The sequence below is a fragment of the Sporobolomyces koalae genome (genome assembly GCF_050403365.1).
Source record: "Sporobolomyces koalae JCM15063 DNA, S_koalae_JCM15063T_v1_ctg2, whole genome shotgun sequence".
NCBI classification, from domain to species: Eukaryota; Fungi; Basidiomycota; class Microbotryomycetes; order Sporidiobolales; family Sporidiobolaceae; genus Sporobolomyces; species Sporobolomyces koalae.
The window spans coordinates 22,535-40,436 of record NW_027481769.1 but is presented as its reverse complement, the minus strand read 5'-3'; the positions used below and the strand labels follow the sequence as shown (position 1 = coordinate 40,436).

The following is a 17,902-nucleotide window of genomic DNA, read 5'->3' as shown; positions in this document are numbered from 1 at the left end:
ACATATGTCAAATCTCTGGAACAACGGCTCTGTCTCTCTTGAGGTCAATCTAGAGCGGCCTGATCTTCCTTCCGTCGTATCAGAAAATTATCAAGTGTCACAGTCGCTCGAAAAGGTGTTTGACGAATGCCGCCACGTCGTGATCTGATCGATTTGGGCTTCCTGGCGGTTCGATATGCAACAAGTGTGCCAGTTCCAGAGGGATCTCTGTTATCAACAGACAACCTCGGTTTTAGATCAGCTTTTTTCTTCTGGTTCCTTTATCTCGAGGAGACAGTATTTCGAATCTTTGTAAAAGGAGAGCGTTGCTGACCGTGTAAGATTTGTTGATCCTCTAGCAAGTTCAACACGGCAGCGATCATCGCTTTTGTTTCGTCAGGACGAGGTTGTCGTCCTTTGGGCGAGAGCAAAATCGGAGCCATGACTATATGACTCGGAGAGAACAGAGATAGATTAGCTGCGAGAACTATCTCGAGGGGCGCGCAAGAAAAGGAAAGATAGGAAGGAAAAGAAAACGCACTGTCCGCGATCCCGGTCAAATCGAGTTGGGTACCATCGACGATCGCCAAATGCGCATGTTTGTGAAGCCAGGACAAGAACAGGAATACGCATTCGAGCACGTCTCGATTCTTTTTATTGCAGGAGGTCCCGAAACGAGGTCAGCTTTTTTTAATTACCCATTCACGCTGATTGTAGGGGGCAACAAGGAAGAAAAACGTGACGCACGACTTTGGGCATGAGACAGATAACGAGATGCATAGCTCTTCGTCTCAAGCCAGGGTGCTGTATGTCTGAAATCCCCAAAAACCATGGAATGTTGTAAGCTTTTCTGTCGCATCCACGGCTTGTTCTGGGAAAGATTGGGATGAGTGTGATACCCACAGGAGGTTGCAACAAACAGTCCAAAGAGGTGATGGGTCAAAACTGGGTGGGGTAGAGCGCCTAGGAACCCCTTGAACAAATCGGCTAAAGTGACCGGATCGAGCTTGGCGAGATCGAGTACGGTTTCGTCGGAGCCGTCAGCATGGCTGAGTTTTCCGACGAGACAATCAATCGGACATCATGAATTTGAATCCATCGGCTACACGAAAAGGAAGCAGGGCTCACTCGAGAGCCTCTATGATCTGCAGAACTCGTCTAACGTTTCCGGACTTTGTCAAAATGCCCGACACGGACAGATCTGAGCAAGTATTTCCCCTCAGCGCTTCTAGGATGGGTATGAATTTGAGGGTGACGACCTACCAGACTGTTTGAGCGCCGTGATTAGGTGGTCGAGAAACTCGGGCACTCGGAACCCTGTCGCATGAGGATCGATTCCGTGCTTGGAGACGACACCTTCACGCTTTGTCAGCTCTTTGAGATCGACCCCAAATAGCTCTAGGTCAGCCCAAGCAACCTGTCAGAATCATAATCGGACATAAAAATGGAAGAATACGTCGAACGATGTGAATTTGGTCCATGTCCGACTCGATCAAACCCTTTTTCGAGGAGTCGAGTCATTCTTTGCCAGCTTCCAACCACCGTGTTCACTACGAGTCCGATTTCGTCGTGATGTGCAGCTTGGCGTCCTGAAGAAGCAAAGACGTGGCGTTCATGGTGTCGAAGCAGTAACGCGGCCGAGGCATGTTGCAGCGTCTTGTGCTGTGCGGCGGTCAGATGAGAGATGTATATAGGCGCAGGCGAAACGAGAGTCGAAGCTCGAGGCAACGAGGGAGGGAGCGACACTACCAAGGCGATTCGACGTTCATGATCGAACTCGGCCATGGTAAGCTATGTGGATGGACTGTAAAACCCGGAAACACAAACTCACATGCAGTTAGAGTTAGTGGTACTTTGCTCAAAGTCGTTGGTGAAGCTGCTGGCGCCGAGGCAGCTGTTTCGCTCGGACCTGATGACTTTGTTAGCCCTCTGATGCATCTGAATAAACGATTCAAGGGGATAATACTCACGGCGCACGAGCTCTTGTGCGCGCTCATGATGCTTGTACCATTCCCAACCTGCACCGGCGAGACCGACCAATCCCGCAATGCCCGCCGCCCCGCCAACTAGTTCCTTCGTGTTCAAGCTCGCCAACGGAAACGGTTCCTTGCCCTTGCTGGTTGCTTCCGGGTCTGACGCGATGTGCTGAATCACTTGTGGTAATAGACTCCCTCCACGACGAGCTGTACCGGTGCGTTTATCCTGTTTCGACTCTCCGTACAAGTGCGAAACGCCAATCGCAATATCCATTTCAGCTTTGAATTTGCGCATCCTACCCGTCTCGGCCCGATGTTCGTCTCGATGAAAATTGTGATCGAGGGTCTGGACTTTGTGATGTGACAGTGCGGTTGTCGGAGCAAACAAGGCATCGGAACGTTTCGCTTCGAGTCTCGAGAGCGGGATCGATTCTGAATCCGAATCTGTCGAGCTTTGACCGTTCTGGTCTTCTGGTCTCAGGGTTGAGGTCGAGGTCGCAGTCAGTGACAAAGAAGTTGCCGATTGTGGTTGAAACGCATGGTCCAAGGTGGACGTAGGAGCTTGAACAGGTCGAGCATGTGGGAACAGTAGAGGGGTTGAGCGTCCGTTTCGACTCTGGCTCCTCGCTTGACGGGAGAACCTGCCACTCGTTCCTTCCGACTGGTACGGTGTTGTCGCTCGAAATGACATAATTCACACGACGTATGGACGACAAGTGCGCGACAGGCTGGAAGAGGAGCGTGCGAGACCAAGCTTCGATGGTGCGGGGGCACCGGTGCGAAGGGGACTTTGCAAAAAGTGGGAGCGAGTGTCAGGTAGGTATCAAGGTCAGACCTAGGGCGACCTCCGCGTTGAGATGGGTGAGGAAAAGGATCGAAAGAGTCACAACACGCGATCCTTGCAACTTCCGCGGACCAAGCCGGAGCGCGTGGTAATTGCGTCACGAACAGTGGGTCGTAGACTCGTAGAGTTATTCAGGTGTCGCATCAAATGTGTCTCTACTGAGAGAACTGCTTTACGAGATGAATCGAGCAGAGCTGTACTTGAATCCTAGGATTTGCGAGATGGCAAGGGGCCCGTGCGAGAGCCAAAATGCGATTGACGTCGGGGCAGAGATATCATTGAAGGGAAGATGGAGCATACTCACCACTCCATGCAGTCAGGGATCCGAGCGAGAGGATGAGCCAAGATGTCGGTTATTTAACGGTCGATCAAATCGCAAAATTGCAGAAATTGGCTGCGCAGTGCGCGCGCGCGCGCCAGGCGCCAAGGCGAGGTTTCACACGAAAGTCCATCGCTCTCAGACGCATCCCTCAAGCACAAGACTTTCCGCCAGCTCCACAGTGCGACTTCTGAACGAACGAGTCGCGCAGCAGTCGACAAATCTTGGCCTCGGTTGGAATCACTAGTGCCGGCATCTCCTGACACACGGCGCAAAGGCTGTCCCTGCCTCTCGAGGCGAAACGTTTCGTGATGGATCGACTACCCCCAGTACCGCCGTTGTCTCCACTCGCGTACGTGTCTGCAGCTCTGTGGCTGCTCGCTTGCCCGAGTTTGGTCACCGCCTCCTCCGCGCCATTCCCGCCATTACCCACCCCGCAACCCGTCGCGCCCCTACCAGCGCTGGCACCGGCACCCGTTTCCACTCCAGCCGCAAACACTACCATTCACGTGCCGCTCCTGCGCCGAAATGGTCATCTCCATCAAGCGCACAAGCGCAGTCGACCGCAGCAACAGGCCCTCGTGCGCGAATGGGCCCTGCGCGAAAAGGGCAGGGTCGTCGACAAGTACGGCCAGGCGGAGAACCACCTTCGAGCCCGGGACCAACTCGACAAGCGACAGAATCCCGAGGTTTTGACCTCGAGGATCATGTTCAGCACTGCCGGCGTAACCGGTGACCGTACGGCATCCGTTGCGACTTCAACCGTCAGTGGCATCGTGAGCGGGGTCGAGACGACGACGACTGAGACTCGAACAAGTCCCGAGACATCGCCAACCCCGACTGGACCTGTTGGCCTCGTCCGGATCCAGAATTACGAAGCGGACCTGTGAGCGCTCGCCTTCGTTCTCTTGTTCATCCGCGCAGACTCTGATTTCCGCTTGCTCGCGTGCAGATCCTACTTTGCGCCGGTTGCAATAGGCGTTCCGCCGCAGTACATGGCGTGCATCCTCGACACGGGTTCGGCCGACCTGTGGATCGCATCGACCAACTGTTCCTCCCTCACAGGATGCTCGACGACGACGCCTCTGTACAATACCACCCAGTCTTCGACCCGGCTCGAGATGAACACGACCTTCTCGGTCAAGTACGGCGGAGGCAGCGCGAGTGGTGAGATCTGGCAAGACTACGTCGGGTTCGCAGGGTACAACGTGTCGAGTCAAGCGTTTGCGCTCATACAAGACATTGACGGCGATCTACTCGGACAAGGCATCAGTGGGCTCATGGGTCAGTTTTTCTCTCTCTCACTCTTCCCCGCACAAGCTCTTCTTCTGACGTGCTCTCTCGACGCGAGATAGGACTCGGGTGGCAGCAATTGGCAGCGTCGCGAGTCACACCGTTTTGGCAAAATCTCTACGCTGCTTCGGTTCTGCCCTTCCCTGGATTCGCGGTTTCCCTCACCCGGTACAACAATGTCTCGACTGCAGCGGCGGTCGAACCGGGAGGATCTCTGACGATCGGCTACCTCAACGCATCGCTGTACTCTTCCGACATCAACTACGTGTCGATCCCAAACGGCATGGAGAGTTACTGGGTCATCCCGATGGATCAGGTCACGGTCAACGGAACGAACGTCACTACGACGAGTCAAGGGACTCAATACGTTGCAATCGATACCGGCACGACTCTGATAGGTGGCCCGAAACAGGTCGTCTCGAATCTGTACGCGCAAGTTGAGGGCGCTCAAGCCGCAACTGGACCCTACACAGGTGAGCTTCGACGCATATCGCTGACAACAACCTGAGATCTTGCTGACGGGCTCGTTTTCCGATCTAGGCTACTACTCGTATCCGTGCGAGCACAATGTTTCGGTTGCGCTCACGTTCGGAGGGACTGTATGTCCCTTGATCCCGTATGGATCATCCAAGGGCTCGCATTGACCGCTGATTCTTGAACTGTCAGGCCTACAACATGTCGGCGAGCGATTTCAACCTCGGACCGTTCGGCATCGACGCGAGCACGAATCGGTCTACTTGTCTCGGCGCGTTCTTTGACCTCTCGTTCGGATCTTCATCGCGAGTATCCTGGGTCGTCAGTCTCGAAAAAGCTCTAGCCTATCCTACGTCGATGCAAACAGCTAAACTTTGCATCAAATACTACAGATTGGAGCTTCGTTCCTCAAGAACGTCTACTCTGTCTATCGAGCTTCGCCTCCATCCGTCGGGTTTGCAACCCTGTCAAACTCGACCTCAATCCGACGCAACGGTTCCGCATCCTCATCGTCGTCGATCTCTGGAAATGGGAGTGACGGCAACATTACGGCAATCCCAGGATTGTATGGTCCTAGTGGCACGGTCAGTGTTCGAACGACTCTGGTCGCGGCCAACACGATCACGACTGCCGTCATGGCGGGAGGAACGTTTGGAACGACTTCTCCCAACGCTGCGTCTTTGATAGAGTACAACTTGGGCACTCTCTTGGCGGGGATTTTGATCGCAGCGATCGCAATGTTGTGATCCGTCACCAGATAGCAAAACACTTACAAACACACAGACACTCTTCCCCCATCTCCACTAATCAAACTGATCTTGAATTTACAATGTATGTTTGTAGAAGAAACCGCTTCGTTTTTACATCGTTAAACCACCATTACGCTCTCTGTCCTCTCCTCTCGCACTAGGCGTATCATCCTCGCGAACTTTCCTGATGAGAACGATCAGGACAGATGCACATGTTTGCAGTTCGAGACAGAGTATATGAAAAAATATCTATGAAAATATGCTAGATGAGTACAGGATACAAAAGTTGACGAAACAAGACCTCCTAAGCGTCGATGATGAGATCTTCGAGTGGATCAGGTCGCAAATCTTCGACCTGGCCGAGTTTCCAGTTCCCACCTCGAATCGTACTCAACTCGCGCAACAGCATTGAGAACGCGTCTTGTGTCACTGGGAGAATCGCTTCTCGTTCTTTCGTTCGAGTTATATTGAACGTTTGAGCGCCTTGAGGAATGATGACTCGTTCCGATTGTTCGACCCAAGGGTCCGATTCGAACCATTCCTCTTGACTCGGGATCGACCATTGAAGTTTTGCTGCGATCGAATGCAGGTGTTGTTGTTTCTGACGAATTTCAGAGGTCGAGATGGATCGCAATCGTTCAATCAAGGAAGGTCCTTGTTCGAGGATGAGGTCGTTCTCCGGTACAAACACGGTGTATCGAGTCACGTCATTGATCTCGGGCGAAGAAGGCAACAGTCGACCGTACGCATGTTGACGGAAAATGACTGGGATACATCCTAGTAGAACCGCTTCGAAGAAGGCACGTCTCGAAGGAGAATCTCCCGCCGGCATCGGACAGAATGTCGATTGGGCCATGTGTTCGTGAAACATGGTCAAGTTCTGGGCACCGTCCATCGAGTTGGTGATCTCGTCGTACAAGATCTTGGGTCCAGTCGAGGTTGGTGTGCGTTCGGAACGAGCGTTGTACTCGGTAAACTCTTTCGCGAGAGCTGCCCGCAACGCGAATCCGTTGAAGCGTTCCAAGGCGGAAGCTCCCCAAGGGTGCGTCGTACTCGCGGCATAGTTGAGGAGATAGGGTCGATCTCGAGTGAGGAGCTTGTCATCGAGCGTCGCACGAGTGTTGTTGCGATCGAGCGACAGGTGAAATCCGGTTGGATCTACCAAACGCTCAGTTAGGACAAGACGCTACCAGACTTGTTGAGCAGCGCGAGGCTTACAAGGAAGATCAATGGTATATTTCATCCCTTCCGCGTTGGTTTTGAGCGCGTTCTCGATCGAGACCACCACGACCGATTCGTTGAATTCTTGCATGAGCTCGGGCGTGAAGACGTCGCGTTCGAGCTGACTCCGGATCGGAGAGATGGCGAGAACGATGCGAGGATAAGGTGAGGGTCCGACCTGTGCTACCAATTGGCGCAGTAGCTGGGTCGTGCGTGAGATTCCAGAGATGAGATTCGGATCCGGGCAACCCCACGGATTGGACCACAGTTGAGATAGGACTGGTACGAAGATGAAATCGGGCTGCGGATCCGACAAGAGAGGGACGAGGTTCGAATACGAGAGAATCCGAGTCGTGACAATGTGGTCAAGCGAGTACTGATCCGCCTCCGTGAGGAAGTAGGGCGAATCTGTTGGAGTCTCGAGAGGTATTCCATAGGGAGCTGTCGTTTTCTCTCGGTGAGGTTGACCGTGATACCATCCACAAGCTCTTCCCGCCTGCGAATTGCGACGAGCGCGCAAGGGAAGTCGAATAGGTCAGTCCCTCGGTCTCTCCTAAACGCCCTTTTGACCTGGACACCGGGTCACCCTCGTCGTCCAACGTCCTCGTCGTTCATGTAATGAGGCCGAAGCTCCCCTCTCTCGAAGTCCAAAGAGTTTCCCCTCCCCCCGGAGTTCCGCGTCTGTTCGGACGAGCGTGACCCGTCCTCTCTCGTCAAGATATATGAGTCGCCGAGCTTACCTTGGCCATATCATCCACAAGCGTACGAGTATCGACAACCGCCAGAGTTGGAAGAGTGCTGGTACCCTTGTCAAAGCGAACGAGTCCTTTTGCGGCTGTCGACACCGACTCGTACGTATCATGGGGTACAAGAGCGAGTAGGATTGTTGTCAACGCTGCCAAGATCAAGAATGGTCGCCATCTTCGCAAGGTCGACGACGTGATGGTCGGTGGAGACGAAGTTGACTGAGAGGCGACCAGCGGTTCATAGTGTTGTCCGGACATGACGATGTCGACGCGTTTGTGTACAGAGAGTGCTCGAGAGGAGCTCTCTGCTGCAGTCAAGGTCGCGTCCGAAGGCTCAGAGGGCGGAAGAGCACGCGTGGGATAAAGTGATTTCTTCGGCTTTGAACCGCTGAGACATGAGAAAAACGCGGAGATCCGTAGCCTACGAGACACACACGTTCGCAGTGTTCGCAACAGCCTTGTGTTCCAAGACCATTGCGATATTGGCGCAACCTATCGCAAAGATTGAGCTCGAAAGAGCACATTCCTTCCTTCAGACAGCGACCTCCTTTGAGAAGGTTCACGCGGTCCCGTCGTCAACCTGGAAACGTGCCAAAGCGCGCCTTGCTCGCCGACCAATATGTAGATACACCCACAAAATACGCAGACGAGGGCCGTATATGTCTCACTTATGGCGATCAACGACGCTAGGCCGCGTTCAGCTTGATTCGCTCTAGCTGCTCAGAATCTATGTGGCCACTCGCAGTATTCGCTCATGGCTTTCAACGCCGATCGCTGGCAAGAAGTCGAATCCAATGTATTTGACACGCTACAAGAGGAGGGAGGGAGAGGAGTAGGCGAACAGGGGTATCGAGAGGGACTACTGGCGTCCACGGCTACACAGGTATCGGACAGAGGAACGAAAGAAACGCCGAGAGGCATTTTCTAGATACAGAAGACACTTGGGGCCGATATGATATGTGGGAGGTGTAGGCTTAGAAGCCGAGGAGGTGCAAGGTCGACTCGAGCGTCGATCCAACCGCGTTTCCGAGCGTGCCGACAAGGCCATTGTTGGGCGCAGCTGCGTTGTCTGGACAAGGTGCAGAGGGTACAGTCAGTCAAGTGTACTTTTTTGTCGTGTTTGGTCACGAGAGAAGCTGGACTCACAGATCGCAATCTCGGACAATCCAACGCTATTCGAGGTGAGACTCGTACCAGCGGTCGTGAAGCGCACGCTCGAAGCCCAGATACCGCTACCGAGCGAGACGACCGAGCCAGACGACGAGATCGAGCCCGAAACCTTGACCACCGTGCCATCCGAGAACGAAAGGACTCCCGAAGTGACCGTGTTGAGCGTGTTGACACGACCGTAGAGAATGATCTCGCGCATGAAGTACTGCTGCGGCCAGTTGATCTGGACCCATTGAGGTGCAGTGCCGGTCGCGACCCACTCGTTCGCAGGGTTGCCGAACCCGAGGAGCGACACGCCACCGACAACGCCATCAATGACGCCCGCCGGGGGCGATCTCGGAGTGTTCGAAGAAGCGGTGGCAACGCCTCCGAGACGAGCGATGTTGACAGACGGTCCGGTGAGACCTGCGGTCGGGAGCCCTGCTGGAGCCGAGGACGTGCTCGAAGCCTTGGAGGAAACAACCATCTTTGTGCTCGACGAGCTGAGGGTTGACGAAGGCGTGGAGGTAATCGTCGAGCTCGAAACGGTCGAGGAGCGAACAGAAGACGTCGACGAGACTGAAGTGGAAGACGCAATCGAAGAGGAAGATCGAACCGAGGACGAGCTCGAGGAGGCCGACGAAGATGCACTCGAAGATCTGCTCGACGAGGCAGATGATGAAGCAGAAGAGGAGGCAGACGAGGAGGCAGACGAGGAGGCAGACGAGGCGGTGGAAGATGAGGCGGAAGATGAGACGGAAGAAGAGCCAGAAGCTGACGCCGATCCAGTCGAGACGGGTCCCGAAGATTTGGCACCCGCTGATTGCGAGTTCGACGAAGCCGACGACGAGGAGGCACTCGAGCTCACGACCATCGAGCTCGACGATGCGCCGTTCGAAGCACTGACGGATCCGCTGCCGCTTGCAGAGGCACTGGCAGAGATGCTTGCAGAAGTGCTGCCACTGCTCGATACGCCGGACGAAGAAACGATGCTACTCGATGCCATGGTCGATGAAGGGAAGAACGACGAAATGTTGACAGACGAGGCAGTCGCGTTTGCGCTCATCGACGGAAGAGTGGACGAGATGTTGAGTGTGGTAGTCGCGTTCGGCAAGATGGACGAAGTCGAGTTCATGCCGGGCAGAGGGACCGTACTGTTGAGCCTGGCAGGAACGATAGATTCGTAAGCATGAGACACGGATCAAACTCTATAGCAGCTAGGTTGACTCACCCAGTCGACGTGTTGGTCGGGACAGTTGAGTTCCAGATGATCGTGCCATTCGGGTAGATCGTACCGTTTCCGAAATTGGTGCCGTTCGTTGAGCTTGACGAGTTCGAGATGACCGTGCCATTCGTGACGATCGAGCCGTTTGGCAAGAGCGTCGAGTTCGACACGATCGTGCCATTTGGCAGCATTGTCGAATTGGCAATCACCGTACCATTCGGTAGCAATGTTGTCGAGTTGGAAATGACAGTTCCGTTTGGCAAGAGCGTCGTCGAGTTCGAAATGATGGTACCGTTCGGCAAGAGGGTGCTGTTGGTGATGACGGTGCCATTCGAGATGGTCGTACCGTTGAGCGGAAGAGTAGTGTTGGAAATGATGGTACCGTTGGTGGGCACGATAGTGCCATTACCGATGAAGGTACCGTTATTGAGGAGGGTACCGTTGCCGATGAAAGTGCCGTTGCCAATAAGCGTGCCATTGTTGATCAAGGTGCCGTTTCCGATAAAGGTACCATTGCCGATCAAGGTGCCGTTCGCGATGATGGTACCGTTCGAGATGATGGTCGAGTTGCTGATAATGGTCGAGTTGCTGATGACAGTCGAGTTGCCAGCAAGCGACGAGTTACTGCATGTGACAAGTTCTTGTATCAGTACTGCAGAATCAGGCAGGTAGGGAGTGGCTGTAGACTCACGTCACGAGGGATCCGTAAACCTGGATCTCGGCGAGACCAATGTTCGAAGTTGTCGAGCTGACTCCAGTGACAGAGAAAAGCAGGGAAGTCGTCGCAACATTGTTGATCGGTACGACGAAGGCAGAACCGTTGTTGGGCAGAATACCGACTTGATAAGTCGATCCATCCGAGAAGACGAGGTTTCCCGACGTGACCTGATCTCCCGAGTTGGGACGGTCGTAGAGGACAACGGTCGAGACATTGATCGCGCTCGGCCAGGTCAAGTACAGGCTCGCTCCAGTGCCTTCGTGGTTTGAGGCCCACTCCTTCGTGTAGTCGCCAGTGCCATCGTCCTTGTAGCCATTGATCACGCCGTCAATCGCCTTGTACGGGCCTTGGTTCGGCGAAGCGGACGACGCAAAGATCGATGCATTCAAAGCAAGGTCGGCAGTTGTCGGGACTGGCAACAAAGACGAGCCAGCAATGATCGTCGAGTTCGTGGTCGAGTTGGTGGCAGTCGTCGTGTTCGATATCAGGCTGTCAAGAACGCCAAATGAGCATCGCAAGAACTGTTCGATAAAAGGCTCGAGTGACTCACTTGATAGATCCATACACAGCAAACTCGGACAAACCGACGTTGCCTGTCGTAGGCGAAACCGAAGTGACGGTGAAGAAGATCGAAGTTGTGTTGATGCTAGGCACTGAAATATTGGTTGCGCTACCATCGTTGTTGAGCGATCCAGTCTGAATGATCAGTCCGTTATCGAAACGAAGCGAGCCGCCAGTAATCTGATCGTTCAAGTTTGGTCGATCGTAGAGGTTGATCTGGTTGACCGTAATGCCGTACGGCCAAGTGAGCTTGAGCCAGGCTCCAGCACCTTCGCCGATTGATGACCATTCTTGCGTATAGTCACCACCCGAGGGAGTGTAACCTCCAATCTTGCCGTCGATCGCTTTGGCGGCGCCTTGGTTCGGCGCGGATGTCGAGGCGGTCGCCGTCGCGTTCAAGGCGAGATCGGTCGTCGTATCGAATGTCGGAGCCGGAGGAGCAACGACAACCGGGTTCGTCGTGTTCGACTTGAGGGTGGGCGTCTGAGGTTGCGAGTACGACACGACAATTTCGGCGAGACCAACGCTGCTTGTAGCAGAACCGGCCGAAGTGACGGTGAATTGAAGCGAGGACATGTTGGCAGGCGAAGTGAGGTTAAAGATGGTCGCACCACCGGCATTGTTGAGCGCAGTGATCGGCAGAGTTGTTCCATCGTCGAATTGGATGTTGCCGCCTGTGATCCAATCGTTCGTGTTCGGTCGGTCGTAGAGGATGACAGAGTCGACAAGGTAGTACGCATTCCACGTGAGGTTGAGCCATGCTCCAGCGGTTTCTCCATTCGTCGCCCATTCGGCCGTGTAATTGGCAGGGTAGCCAGAGATGACACCATCGATGGCGCGGTCAGGAGATTGATCCGGGGCGTACGACGATGCAGTCGCGGTAGCGAACAGCGCGAGATCGTTGTAAGCGCCAGTTCCCGCAACGACTCCTCCACTGGTCGTAGTGGTCGCGGACGCGTTGGCAAAGTTGTTGCCGAGCGGGCAACCGGGGCATGCGACTCCGTACGCCTGAAATTCGGACAGACCGACGTTCGAGGTCGAGGGTGAAACCGAAGTGACAGCGAGGACAATCATTTGAGTCGTGACTGTTCCCGGCAGGGTAACGAGCGTGGCAGATCCGTCATTCGCAAGGGCACCGACTGAGACCGACGACCCATCGCTGAACGTCAGCGTGCAACCGGTCATCCAGTCGTACGTGTTCGGTCGATCATACAGAACAATCTGGCAACTCGGCACGGATCGGGTATCAGCTCGGACAAATTTGGATTCAAACAGCATGCCTAGCACTGACCGAACTGATTGTGTACGGTTGGTCCCAGGCAACGCCCCACCACGCCGTGGTCGTTTCGCCGTTTGTAGCCCATTCTGCCGAGGCGTTTCCGGGGTACCCTCCAATGTTGCCGTCGACCGCAGCATACGCCGAGAACCCGGGATAAGTCGAAGACGCGTAGATCGTACCGAGCGGCGCGACATTTGTACCGTTTGGCAAGCTGACTGGCGATTGCGCACTGCCGTCGTACGACGAGAATGCAAGTGCAGGCGAGGTTTGGTATTGCCTGCGAACCCGCAACAATCGTTAGTTTCGAGCACTGCTTGGAATAGCGCGCTTGGATCGCTATCGACTGCTCACCTTGTCAGCCAGTAAGATTCGGCTCGACCTGCGCTCGTGCAGGCAGAGTAGGACTGGCACTCTGCAGTGTCGTACGGAGTGTAGGTAAAGAACGCATTGCTCTTGGCGATGAAAGCGGCGTCACTGGTCGACATGGTCGGAGGGTAGTTGGCAACACCGTAACCGATGTAACCGCTGAACCCAGCGCCAGGAGCAGCCGTGCCGACGAGACTCGACACGAGGCGTGCCGTCGTGAGGTGATCCGCGTGGTCACCAGAGTCGTACTCAGACAGGTAGTCGAGCGTGCGAACTTGGTTCGGCGCACGAGCGGTGATGATTTCGGTAATTGCTTGCTTGAGAGTCGAAAGCGAGAACGATGCGGTACCAGCAGTGTTGCGAATGGACGAGATCGAACCAAAGTACCTTGAATGACCGGAGCAATTCAGTCAAGGGAAGAGGCATATTGGCTTCTGCGTATTGCGCTTACAGCTGACGAAGCGATTGATAGCTATTTGCAGAGTAGCCACTGCCATCCATGTTGCCGTCGGGCAAGCGAAACATGACGCGTTGAATCTGAGGCGCTCCGACCAGAGTTTGCACGAGGACAGGTTGACCCGCGAGAGTAGCAGTCACGCTGTTGCAAGAGAACCTAGTACGTCAGCAACGTTGAACCGCATCCGAAGATGCACCAAGAGATGGGTTGTCTCACGAAGTGTAGGAGTTGGAGACACCAGCCATTTCGGCATATGCAGCGGCATTACCCGACTCGCGACTCTGTGCGTATCCAGTGGTAGTACCCGAGTCTCCCGAGGTGAGGAACACGGTCGTGATGCAGTTGTTGCCGCTGACATCGGTCTGGAGATCCGGCGACTGGAACAAGAGATCATCGTCGGGGTGGGCGACGACATAGACTGATCCACCGACGCAGTTGAAAACAGCGGCTGAAGTGTACCTCGCAAGCTGGATTGCGACCAAAGCGAGCGAGAGTAGCCGAAGACCCGCCATGGTTCTGCTAGCATGTCTGGAAATCAGCCTCACTGGTCTCGACAGGCGTCCCTTTCTGCGAACTCACTCAAGATGACCTCGGAGAAGCAGCTGTCACTCTTGCGATCCCGGGGGAAGTGTCTTTTGTCTAAGGCCTCTGGGCCTTGCTTGGAGCTGCCTGCCTGACTTGCCGAGTCGAGTCTGGTTGCCGCTCGCGGTTTGAAACGAGTGTGAAGGGTCGCCGAGAGCTGCCTGGATACGAACGAGCGACTGGAAGAGTGGCAGAGTCGAGTTGGTAGAAACGAGGGAGGTCGCAAAAGGGGAAGTGCCGAGAAGATTAATCAGGGCGAGATTAAGAAATCGAAGAAGGTCAGCTTGCGGAAGGGCTTCGGAACTGCGTCAGCCCGGCTGAGCGAGCCATGTGGCCTTTGGCAGGTTTCACTCATTTGGGTGAGGGCGAGGGCCGCGACATTCGAGCGAGATCGACCTTGATAAGGCAGGAGTCATGATGAGGGATGAGACATTTGCCAGCCTTTTCGCTCGAGCCTTCCGACTTCGGATACGGGATCGACAGATTTCGGCAAAAATCTCAGGGAACCCTCATCCGTGCCGCATCCCCGAAACTTCGAGGGCTGGTCATACTCTCTCTACAAGCGGGTCTAGATCCGGTACAGTATTACTCTCGTCTTTGTTGCATTTCTCTTCGTCGAATACCCCCTCTTTCCCCTTCCTGGACAACGAATCACCTTGCCTGTTTCGACTTGCAAAGCTAGCCAGCTGTGGCTTGTCCTCAGTAGCATCCATCGTCCTCTGTCCTGCAATCTTGCGCGCTTCCCACGGCTGCCCCGACCCGACTCACCACATTCGTTCAGATCAAACACTCGCTTACCACTAGATCGGTCTCGACTTGTCCGAATCGTCTCGCTACAACACCACCTTAATCAGATCAAAGCACCCTCGACTAGTTTCCCACCTTTGACCCGATGCGATCTTTCCTGTCTCTCCTCGTCGCAGCGACGCTGGCAACTGTCGTTCTCGCTCATGGCGGACCCCACGGACAGCACCAGAAGATGAAACGTAACCACCTGCGCACGAAACGATCATGGTCAGTTTCGCTTCGCACTGTTCAACGCAAGAGATCCGGCTTTCAATTGACAGTACTCATTTCCTCCTTCGGTTTGACCGGTCATTAGGGGACGTCGAGACGCTACTCCAGTCGTATCCGACACGGACGCAGCGGTCCCAGGAGCGACTGCTTCTGCCGTGGGAACTATCGTGCAACCGGTCGGACCGATCGGATGCTCTTCCACCGCTTCGTTCGGTTCGTACTGCGACCAAGCTTCCGGAGTCTGTTGGTGCGTTTCCCAATGTCTCGTCTTGCTTCAGAGGTGAAACGCTATTTGTCGTTTCCGAGACTGACGATCTTTTGTAATTTACGTGTGTCATTAGTGCTGCCGGGTTGACGTGCTCGGGTCAACGTTGCGCGTACTTGTGCGGTCTCGACACGACCGAGAGGTTCTGCGATGCTGGATCACCTTGCAATACCGCTCTCGGGTACACGTGCACGTTGAACCGTTGTCGTCCTCCTGCTGGAGCTGTGCGCGTTCAAACGGGTGACACTTGCGATCAAGGTGCTGGCAACACTCGCTTCTGGTACATACTCTTCCATTCTCTCGGAGAGCGATTCCTCAGAAAAAAGACTGACTTTTTGGGGGGGGGGTTGAACAGTATTCCTGGACGAGCGATCTGCGCTGGAGGAACTTGTACCCCTTGCGTTCAACACTCGTAGGAAACAAAGACTCCCTCTTCCCATCGCTGCCCATCCATACCATTACATTATACCTATCTTCGACACTCTCTTCCTTTGAGGTCACTCCTTTTTTGTAGCCCTTTTTCAGTAACAATCCTGTAGCTTCTATCTTATCTCATCTTTCCCGGAATTATATAGGTTTCAAGCATCTAATTCCTCCTCGAAGACTGCTCGTGACCTATCTCCGCTTTTGGTCAGGCGGCCGAAAAATCCTAGGTCTCGTATCAGAATCAACCAGAGTCTCCCACTTTCTTGACACAAGATCAAAATCGAGATTGGATTGGCCCCCAAAGAAAAGACGAGCTAATTGCAATGCGTAAAAAAATGATAAATGCGGTACAATACAAGGCCAGTGAAAAATGCTACAACAGATCGATAGAGTAGACCGCCCGTTCCATTCCGATTCTAAGCCGAACCAGGTTTATTGGTTTTCGATTCTTGTTCAAGTTCGGCAGCATACTCGGGTCCGTTCCACACTGGGATTTCGCAATCTCTTCCATCGGCAAAGTATTCGAATCCGAACCACAGATCGTCACCACAATCTGGTCCTGTTCGTAACGCCATGTTCTGCACAAATCCCGAACAAAATTGGTTAGAGAAAATCTGTCATTCCTAGACCCAATAGAAGAAGCGTGAATGTACCTGGACATAGATCTTCTTCCAATTCAATCTCGCGGCTTGAGTCCAAATGGGTTGTTCCTTGCCCGCGAATTGTCCCAACGAACTCTGTCGTACCGTCACTTCTGTAACTGCCTGTTCCCACATCCGAACCCCTTGTTTCCTCCCTCCAAACCATCCTCCTTGTAATCGATCTTCACGATCTGGAAGATTGCCAGGTTTTGCCGCTTGAACGTATTCCAATCCATCTGCAAACGGTTTCGTCGTCGCGGCGAGCAAGATAGTGTCGTCTGGTAAAGGTTCGAACGTTTGATCGAGTACAGTGGGCAATGCCGCGAAATCATGATGAACTTGAGCATCTCGGAAAGATCCAGCATCGACCTGTTTAGTTCATCGATCAGCAATCTCATTCGTATCGAAAACTGCGAAAGAGGCAAAGAGCTTTTACCCAGAAAAAGTATTCGGAATCGTAAGGGTTGCGTTCACTCGCGTCTCTGACAATCCAAGGTTTCGCAGTCCAAACTCCATACACGTCTGGAACATGCCACCGTTGTTCCGGATCAAGTTTGTACTGTTTCTGTGCCCAATCTTTGCCTCCGAGTGCGACGAGTGGAGGCATCTCGAACGGATCGTTGTAATCGGCAATCAGGGTCAGAGGCTGGTTTTTGCACAAAGAAGGGTCACCGCAACGCCTGAGTCAGCGAGAGTGAGCGCAACCAGAAAATTAAGAGCAAAGTCGCACCTTGTTGCCTCGCAAGTTGCGCACGTACGCTGCCATTGATGGCGCACAGTAAAACACGATCGGTAGCTCGACGGAACCAAGGAAATTTGTCAACCACTCGTGGTATTCTATCGAGCGAAAGAATCGACGTCAACGCGAGTCAGCGAGAACTGACAGCTCGGATTGATAGAAGTGAGGAGTCACGTACCACTGACGCGATGTTTCTTGCCGGAATCTATCCGGTAGAAACTTGAAACGATGGTTACGCTCGTATTGGAACGAGTCGAATCACTCGCGCTCGCTCCAACAGAGTTTGCAGGACGCGACAGTTTGTGAACATGGATCGCACTCGCGAGGCTCGAAGTCTTGTCGAGCAATGCGGATGCAAAGGGATGTTGTCGTACTTTGTCGATGCCGTGCTGAATGCGCTCGGAGGGCGACACGCTCGATTGACTCACGACGAGGATGACGAGGAGCAAGGCGGCAAGGGACCAGCCGAGGTATGCCGTGATGCGCAGGCAGCGCGAGTTGCGTGGGAGAGGCCTCACGGTGCGACTGCGAGCTTCAGCCAACAGGCGCGAGTCGGAATCGTCGTTTGAAGGGTCGTCCGAGTACTTGCGTGCGGCTGGGAACGGTTTGACATCGATTGATGAGCGGCGGGTGAGTTGAGACGCAGCAGTCGAAGTGCGGTCGTCGTCGAGTCCAGCGAGCGAGAGGGCTTTGAAGTGTACCGAAGACGACGCCATGGTGCCGTTCAGGTGATTGGAAACGAGCACAAGCGACTCTCGCTCGACAATGCAGCAAGTTGGACTGAGAGGAGCGGAAAAGCCGGATGAGACAATAAAGTGTGCAGCATGACGGCAGTGCCGGACGGAGAGGCCCAGCGAGAGAGGGGGCGAGACGCGA

The 17,902-nt window shown here is 54.1% G+C and overlaps 6 protein-coding genes across 6 annotated transcripts; 2 read left to right on the top strand and 4 right to left on the bottom strand.

The window, feature by feature from the left end:
• Positions 1–97: 97 nt before the first annotated feature.
• Positions 98–2,646, bottom strand: JCM15063_005498 (uncharacterized protein; the record flags this gene model as incomplete). Its single annotated transcript, XM_076675719.1, has 10 exons — positions 98–207; positions 314–424; positions 521–629; positions 727–791; positions 883–1,028; positions 1,108–1,180; positions 1,243–1,396; positions 1,531–1,770; positions 1,833–1,873; positions 1,950–2,646. 10 exons carry the CDS (start codon positions 2,644–2,646, stop codon positions 98–100), a joined length of 1,746 nt encoding a protein of 581 aa, XP_076536858.1.
• A 783-nt stretch (positions 2,647–3,429) lies between these two features.
• On the top strand, positions 3,430–5,631 carry JCM15063_005497 (pepsin-like aspartic protease; the record flags this gene model as incomplete). The annotated part of the gene is made up of 6 exons (XM_076675718.1): positions 3,430–4,004; positions 4,071–4,402; positions 4,474–4,884; positions 4,952–5,010; positions 5,078–5,206; positions 5,278–5,631. 6 exons carry the CDS (start codon positions 3,430–3,432, stop codon positions 5,629–5,631), a joined length of 1,860 nt encoding a protein of 619 aa, XP_076536857.1.
• Positions 5,632–5,938: 307 nt separating this feature from the next.
• On the bottom strand, positions 5,939–8,076 carry JCM15063_005496 (uncharacterized protein; the record flags this gene model as incomplete). The annotated part of the gene is made up of 4 exons (XM_076675717.1): positions 5,939–6,792; positions 6,853–7,351; positions 7,596–7,979; positions 8,038–8,076. The coding sequence occupies 4 exons, from the start codon at positions 8,074–8,076 to the stop codon at positions 5,939–5,941; spliced, it is 1,776 nt and encodes a 591-aa protein (XP_076536856.1).
• Positions 8,077–8,575: 499 nt separating this feature from the next.
• Positions 8,576–13,868, bottom strand: JCM15063_005495 (uncharacterized protein; the record flags this gene model as incomplete). Its single annotated transcript, XM_076675716.1, has 9 exons — positions 8,576–8,670; positions 8,748–9,913; positions 9,982–10,599; positions 10,667–11,182; positions 11,244–12,475; positions 12,546–12,810; positions 12,885–13,286; positions 13,351–13,497; positions 13,573–13,868. 9 exons carry the CDS (start codon positions 13,866–13,868, stop codon positions 8,576–8,578), a joined length of 4,737 nt encoding a protein of 1,578 aa, XP_076536855.1.
• A 962-nt stretch (positions 13,869–14,830) lies between these two features.
• On the top strand, positions 14,831–15,636 carry JCM15063_005494 (uncharacterized protein; the record flags this gene model as incomplete). The annotated part of the gene is made up of 4 exons (XM_076675715.1): positions 14,831–14,952; positions 15,041–15,202; positions 15,297–15,500; positions 15,576–15,636. The coding sequence occupies 4 exons, from the start codon at positions 14,831–14,833 to the stop codon at positions 15,634–15,636; spliced, it is 549 nt and encodes a 182-aa protein (XP_076536854.1).
• A 426-nt stretch (positions 15,637–16,062) lies between these two features.
• JCM15063_005493 (uncharacterized protein) lies at positions 16,063–17,742 on the bottom strand (the record flags this gene model as incomplete). Its single annotated transcript, XM_076675714.1, has 5 exons — positions 16,063–16,224; positions 16,300–16,656; positions 16,724–16,933; positions 17,018–17,124; positions 17,205–17,742. 5 exons carry the CDS (start codon positions 17,740–17,742, stop codon positions 16,063–16,065), a joined length of 1,374 nt encoding a protein of 457 aa, XP_076536853.1.
• Between the last annotated feature and the right edge of the window lie 160 nt (positions 17,743–17,902).